At 36.7% G+C, this 7,812-nt stretch overlaps 1 protein-coding gene across 1 annotated transcript; it reads left to right on the top strand.

Annotated features, from left to right (window-relative positions):
• The first annotated feature begins 524 nt into the window (after positions 1 to 524).
• On the top strand, positions 525 to 7,587 carry LOC142609185 (protease Do-like 9). Its single transcript, XM_075780800.1, has 9 exons — positions 525 to 1,128; positions 2,963 to 3,162; positions 3,269 to 3,449; positions 3,721 to 3,912; positions 4,961 to 5,193; positions 6,412 to 6,513; positions 6,767 to 6,817; positions 6,907 to 7,011; positions 7,117 to 7,587. Exons 1-9 carry the CDS (start codon positions 549 to 551, stop codon positions 7,225 to 7,227), a joined length of 1,755 nt encoding a protein of 584 aa, XP_075636915.1. The 5' UTR covers positions 525 to 548; the 3' UTR covers positions 7,228 to 7,587.
• Positions 7,588 to 7,812: the final 225 nt, after the last annotated feature.

The following is a 7,812-nucleotide window of genomic DNA, read 5'->3' as shown; positions in this document are numbered from 1 at the left end:
ATCAGTTTTTGGTGTAGGCAGAGACTAAATCCTAGATCTCTTATTCAACCATCAGAGACTTTATTAGTTGAGTTAGCTATAACCCACTTGTAACTCAATCTAGTTATGAAACTTTCCTTTTACCAATAATAAAAAAAAAAAAAACTTAAAAAGAGTTCAAATTTCAAAATTTCAAATCCCTTTTCATCACTTATTGTAAGGAAAAACAAAAAGAAGGCCCATCATCGAGGATATTGCAACTACATAGCCCTCTTTGCAAGTTTCATAGCCTAGTCAAAGTCAAGCAGGCCTCTAAGATCCACAACTGTTTGATCCTTTGTTTTGGGTTTTTTGACTTCTTTCTCACAAGCCCATTATCACTCCCTAATCTTTTTCTCTCTTTAGTACAAAAGAAACAAATTCTGTAAACTTAATCAAAACAAATCAATCTATATGAAAAAAACAGTACCAAAAATCCCTCTAAAGTCTACAACTTTCAAGCCCATTTGGAAAGTGGAAACTCTTTTATCTCTTTCTCTCCCAAAAAAAAAAAAAAAAAAAAAAACAGTATGAAACGAAAACATCATAAACCCCAAAACCCAAGCACAGCAACATCACCAAACGACATCGTTCCAATCCCAACCACCGAACCCGGTACCTCGGACCCGAACAACCCCTCCTCCTCTCCCACCACCACCAGAGGACGCGGCGGTGGGGCCCGTCCACGCAAGAACCCGCGCCCAAACATAGCGGCTTCACCCGAACGCCGCGGCTCAAGGCACGCTGACCAAAACGGCGACTTCACCCACTCTACAGCGACCAACACAGCAGCAACAGCGATAGCTGCTGCGACGTCGGACGCGGTTGGCGTTTCGGAGCCGGTGAAGTGGGAGACGGTGGTCAAGGTGGTGCCTTCGATGGACGCGGTGGTGAAAGTGTTTTGCGTTCACACGGAGCCGAATTTCTCGTTGATGTGGCAGAGGAAGAGGCAGTACAGCTCGAGTAGCAGTGGGTTTATCCTCGGAGGAAGGAGGGTCTTGACCAATGCGCATTCGGTGGAGCACCATACCCAGGTGAAGTTGAAGAAGCGGGGTTCGGATACCAAGTACTTGGCTACTGTGTTGGCTATTGGGACTGAATGTGATATTGGTATGGGATACATTTTGTGCTTTTTTATTTTTATTTTTTTGTTGTTTTGAGCTGATTTTGTTATCTGGGTTTTGGTGAAAATTGTTTGGTTTTCGTTTTTCTTTGAGTTTTTGCAAATAAAGGGTTAATGTGTATGGGCATTATGGTGATGTTGGTTTAGTTTGAGCTAATTTAGTATCTGGGTTTTGAGGAAATGTTTGGCTTTGCGTCCAGTTAGTGCAAATGAAAGTGATAGTGTGTATGGGACTGAATGTGAAGTTGGTTTGGGAAAGATTGGTTTTATAGTTAATTTGAACTAATTTGGTATCTGGGTTTTTTTTGGAAATGTTTGGCTTTACATCCAGTTAGTGCAAATGAAAGGGTTAGTGTGTATGGGACCAAATATGATGTTGTTTTGAGAGAGTTTGGTTTTGTAGTTAGTTTGGGCTGATTTGGTATTTGGGTTTTGGAAAATTGTTTGGCATTGCATCGAGTTTTTTTGCAATTAAAGGGTGAGTGTGTATGGGATTGAATGTGATGTTGTTATAGGAAAGTTTGGTTTTTTAGGTAGTTTGAGCTTATTTGGTATCTAAGATTAGTGAAGAATGTTTTTCTTTTCATCTAGTTTTTTCAAATGAAGAGTTTAGTTTTTGGGACTGAATGTGATATTATTATGGGAAAGTTTGTGGTTTTTATTTTTTGAGCCAATTTGGTATCTGGGTTTGGTGAAAAATGTTGGGCTTTCCATTCAGTTTTGAAAGTAGAGGCTTGGTGTGTTTGGGACTGAATGTGAGATTGGTACGCGAATGGTTTTTTTTTTGGGTTAGTTTGAGCTAATTTGGTACCTGGGTTTACTGAAGGGTTAGTGTGCTTGGGATGAATGTGATGTTGGTATGAGAAGGTTTGGTTTTTTAATTAGTTTGAGCTAATTTGGTGTCTGGTTTTTTGGGAAAATGCTTGGCCTTTAAGTTTTTCATTTGGTTGTTGCAAGCCAAAGGTTAGTGTTTGGGATTGAATGTGTTAATGGTATGAGAAAGTTTGGTTTTTAAGTTAGTCTGAGGCAATTTAGTATCCGAGTATAGTGAGAATGTTTGGATTTTTAGCATTTATGTTTTGTTGTTGCAAACTAAGGGATAGTGTGTTTAAGACATAATGAGATATTGGTATGGAAAAGTTTGTTTTTTAGTTAGTTTGAATTAATTCGGTACCTGGTTTTGTGCAAATGGATGTCTTTTTAAGCTTTTCATTCAATTTTTGCAAACAAAGGGATAGTGTGTGCGGGTGTGAAGTTGCTTTTATTGAGAAACATAACTACATACGTGATGGATTTTGATGAATTGGATTGGGAAGAAAGTGCCAATAGCTTAAAATTAAATGTGTAGATTGGTGGGTGACATGAAGAGTTAGTTCTTAGGTTGCAATAGTACTAATAGAAATCTAAATAGTAATTAATCAAAGATAGAAAGGGAAAAGAAGAAGAAGAAGAAGAAGAAGAATTATTAACTATGGTTTTATCAACTCAAATATCTTTTACTTATCCAACCAGGTATCTTGTAGTTATTATGCGTTATTGATAGAATTTCTTAAAAGTTGTATAAAAATATTGAAGAAATCGTAATTTGCATGTTGATGAAATGAATTTGTACAAGATGCTGGTGTGCTCCAAAATAGAAGACAAAGAACATGTTGATGATTCATCAATTTATGGTTCCACAGTCATGTGCAATCCTAATGTCTTGTTTAATTCTAGTTAATCTTTAGAAATAGTATTAACAACTCAGCAAAAGATATAGTTCCAATTCATGTATATATAATCCAAAGGGTACTTTCCTACCCCTGTTTTGCGATGCCTCAGTGTTGTTGACAGTGAGTGATGATGAGTTTTGGGAAGGAGTTTCACCTGTGGAGTTTGGAGATCTGCCTGCACTCCAAGATGCTGTAACTGTAGTGGGCTACCCAATTGGGGGTGACACAATCTCTGTGACTAGTGGTGTAGTGTCACGCATTGAGATACTTTCTTATGTTCATGGGTCAACAGAACTTCTCGGACTCCAGGTTATAGAATTTTGATCTTATCTTCTGTTAAGACTTACTGTTTTTTTATCATTTATTACTTGTTTATTGACAAATTTTTTGTTGTCCCTTGTCTCTGATTTCCCAGATAGATGCTGCAATAAACTCTGGAAATTCTGGTGGGCCAGCTTTTAATGATAAGGGAAAGTGTGTGGGCATTGCATTTCAGTCTCTTAAGCATGAAGATGTGGAGAACATTGGTTATGTCATACCAACACCAGTTATTGAGCACTTCATTAAAGATTATGAGAAGAATGGAGCATATACAGGTATGTCAAGAGTGTAGTTCTACTTTTTTCAACCCTTGTCCCCCCTGAAAATAAAAGACCCAGAATAATATAATAAAGAAGAAAGTCAGTGCAGATATATTATTTATAACCTTTTAGAGCTTATGTATCTATATATTGTCCTCTCTTGCACATCTGATTAGCAATTGTAGAACGGGGCGAATAGCTGAATGTTGAGGTTGTTTGTTTGTTAGAATAATTGACTTGATTTTCTTATCCTTGTATAATTTTATGTTCATTTGAAATTTGTCAGGGTTCCCAATTCTTGGAGTTGAGTGGCAGAAGATGGAAAATCCTGATCTACGCATAGCAATGGGGATGGAATCTGATCAGAAGGGTGTCCGTATCAGAAGAATTGAACCTACAGCTCCTGAATCTCAGGTTCTGAAGCCATCTGATGTTATCCTTAGCTTTGATGGGATTAATATTGCTAATGATGGAACAGGTAAACAACTCCCCCCCACCACCCAACACACACACACACACACACACCTGTTGGTAATTATTTAAGCTCAAAAGTTTGTTGCTACGACCATGTACTGTATGTTTTTCATGTGTAAGTGATCAGTCTTAAAAAAACATTTACTCTGAGGAATGATTAACTTACTATGATATCCTTCTATAAAATTCTCGTATAAGTTGGCATTTTTAAAAGTATTTCTGTGGGTTTAACATTTATTTATGGTCATTTGGAGACAAGACTTATGTGGGTGTCAAAAGTGTGACACCTATAAAAAGTGAATAAGCTCTAATTCAAAAAGCACCTCTTCCACGTGTTGGAGTGAGGTGAAGGGTGAGACTGTGGGTTCAAGATCCATTGGGTATTTGGGTGTGTTTAACTTACCAGTAGAAGAGTGACTCCTGTCATAAATTTTTTTCTCTTTTAAGTTGGAGAAGCTAATGCTTAATAGTTAAAATAGGAAGCATGTGTAATTAAGAGGTTGATTGTTGGCAGCCATAGAAACTAGACTTTTTTTGGATAAGTGAAAAACAGAAGAAGAATTTGAACATTGGCAGAAGCTTAGCTTCAGCCCATGGCTAAACAAGGGCAGCTGATTGAGATGCTGCTCAACTGTGGATCTTCTGATTAAATTAAATGCTACTCATAGATCTGAGGATGACTGAGAAAAAAAGTTCATTATTGAGTTGTTAGTCAGAGAAAGTAACAGTTTCTATTCTCTACAAAAAACTCCTGTACTTGATCCCTGATGATTGTGTTAAAGTGCATGATAATAAGATTTGAAGCTTGTCTGAAGTGCTTTTGCACCTCATGTGATTCTCCTTTGTAGATAATTGTGATTCTCTTTAGTGTGGCCCAAAATTTTTCAATGAACCAAGACCTTCCACGAATTACTGAAGATTTTATTTTGAATTTGATTAGTCTCTTTTAAAGATCTATGACCTTCCATGAATCACTGAATTTTTTTTTTTTTTTTGAATTTAATAGTCTCTTGGAAAGACCTATTAACTCTTGCTTTTTTTCCTCTTTTTAGTTCCATTCAGGCAAGGAGAGCGCATTGGTTTTAGTTATCTTGTATCTCAGAAATACACTGGGGATTATGCCTTGGTAAAAGTTCTCCGTGATTCCAAGGTACTCGAATTCAACATAAAGCTCACTACTCACAAGCGGCTCATCCCAGCACACATCAGGGGCAGACCTCCTTCTTATTACATTATTGCTGGATTTGTTTTTACCTCTGTATCTGTTCCATATCTGCGGTCTGAGGTGTGTATTTAAGCTCACTACATTATTGCTTGCTCTCTCTTTTCTTTCTTCTCTATTTCTTTTCTCTTTGTTAATTTCTGAGTTGCTTTATCAGAGTATTCATTGAATTATTCTTTGGTTATAAATGCATCTGGATGCACTTGTTTGTTCTTTTCTTTTGTTTGTCCAATACTTTCTGCTTGATGGGGCTCAAAAACTTATGTTCATAGATTAGATTGTTTGAGAAGCATGAGCTGCTCAGTTTTATAATGAGATTGGATTCTGTAGTAGTGTACAGTATCAACTATATAAATGGTCATAATGAAATCATCAGCAGTGTTGCCCACATTGTGATCCTTTTATGTTTTGATCCCACCTTTCACTCTTTGCTCTTCTAATTTATCCTCTGTTAGCATTTTGTAAGATTTTGGAATCTGTTTGTTCTGCTGTTCAGTAGAGTTGCATCCTTATGTGGATGTGCAACACTATTCCTAGGTAACAAGTGAATTGCTGAAAATCCAACCTGATGTTGTTAGGTTAAATTTGTCTGCCTAGTCATATCAGGTGCAATGTTCAGCTGATCAGAACTGGTGTCACTGTGGCACTCAGGGACTTATGTGCTTGCAATTGCTAGTGTGCCCCATGCAACTCAAAAAGTGTAATAGGGCATACATTAACCATCCATTTTAGAAAACTTTTTATGAAAAATTGAAAAAACTGTCATATGAGTTAGTTACTTTTTCAGTTTTCCACAAAAAAGTTCCTAAAATGGTTTACTAACATGTGCCCTTAGGACATACGTTAGTAAAACCCGATACAAAACTGTGTCCTCTGTCAAATTAACATACTCATTGCGGAAGGGATGCGGAGACACTATAGAAGCTGAGGTCCTATTTTCTCTTGTTCTGTGTTGCACATTGTGTGAATCATGTATGCTGTGAATATTGAATAATTTATTTATGTATTTACTTTTGAAAAATTGCCGTATCCTTTATATCTATAGAATAACATTATATTTTCATATTGTTTTAAAAAAAGAAGAAGAAGAAGAAGAAGAAAAGATAAAATTCTCTTGGTTAATGAGCTATGTATAAAGTTTTAAGGGTGTGAAACCTATTTATGAGTCCCTAATGCAGATGTGAGATCCTAACATGGTAAATTCTATGCCTCTGCCTATAAGAGGGATTTTTATGTTAATTCTTAACTCTTGTTTTTTATTTTATTTTTACTCATCTCCAGTATGGAAAGGATTATGAATTTGATGCTCCAGTCAAACTGCTGGACAAGCATCTGCACGCAATGGCTGAATCGGTGGATGAACAACTCGTTGTTATTTCTCAGGTTTCTCTTTTAGTCTCTCTCATTGTCATTCCCATGACATTGCCCTTCATTTTCACCATATTGGTGCAAGATTTTGTTTATCTGGAACTCATTGCTTTTTTCCTCAAAATTTGTGCTAGGTTCTTGTTGCTGACATTACTCTTTTAGTCTCTCTCATTGTCATTCCCATGACATTGCCCTTCATTTTCACCATATTGGTGCAAGATTTTGTTTATCTGGAACTCATTGCTTTTTTCCTCAAAATTTGTGCTAGGTTCTTGTTGCTGACATTAATATTGGGTATGAGGATATCGTTAATACTCAGGTCGGGAAATATGCGTATAACATTTATTTTATAAAATAGCTGAAATGACGTAAAGTGCACTTGCTAACATACTTCTTTTGTATTTAAAGGTTCATGCTTTCAATGGTAAACCTGTGAAGAATCTTAAGAGCTTGGCAAGTATGGTCGAGAGTTGCGAGGAAGAATATCTCAAGTTTGAACTAGAGTACCAACAGGTTCTCTCTCTCTCTCTCTCTCTCTCACACACACACACACACACACACACACACACGTGTGTGCGTGCATTCTCTTAACCATGGCAAGTTTTAAACTTTGTGCAGATAGTTGTCCTTCAGACCAAGACTGCCAAGGCTGCAACTTTAGATATTCTGGCAACACATTGCATACCTTCTGCCATGTCTGATGACCTCAAGATTGACTCAAAATTGTAGGGGGAAGGCACAGAAGATTACCATGCCTTAGCCTTAGCTATCCTCATAGTTCATTGTTTGATTGACCCCACGGATCTGATGCAGTTCTTATTGTAACGTTTAAGTCTAATTAATGGGGTTGAGATTTTTCATTTATATTTATATTTATATTTATATTCACACCTTTTGTTTCAATGAATAGAACAAAGTAGGGAGGATGTGAAGGTTGGTTTTCACTGTCCACAAACATCTTATGATTTTCAGTTGTTAATTTTAACCCCCAAGATAGAAACTTTTTGAAAATATCTTCCATGTAATTTGTATCACTGGCAAAGTTATAAGAACAGTGCATATAACCCCTTTTTGGTGGGTTTTTGATTATCTTCATATTACTTCCATATTTATAATGTATTGATTAGTGCACTAAACCTTCATTATGGTGGAGGTGACTTATCTTTCTTGACCATTTTAATACTTGTAAATGCAGCGTGAATAATTTCTGAACCTTTCATTCTCTTGTAGATAGAATCTACTGCACTGCATGCATGTACTTGTGCTCATATACTTTGTGCTCTGGGTGAATGCACATTACACGCATATATGCAT

This window comes from Castanea sativa, chromosome 1, assembly GCF_040712315.1.
Source record: "Castanea sativa cultivar Marrone di Chiusa Pesio chromosome 1, ASM4071231v1".
Taxonomy (NCBI): Eukaryota; Viridiplantae; Streptophyta; class Magnoliopsida; order Fagales; family Fagaceae; genus Castanea; species Castanea sativa.
This window is presented reverse-complemented; position numbering and strand designations above follow the sequence as displayed.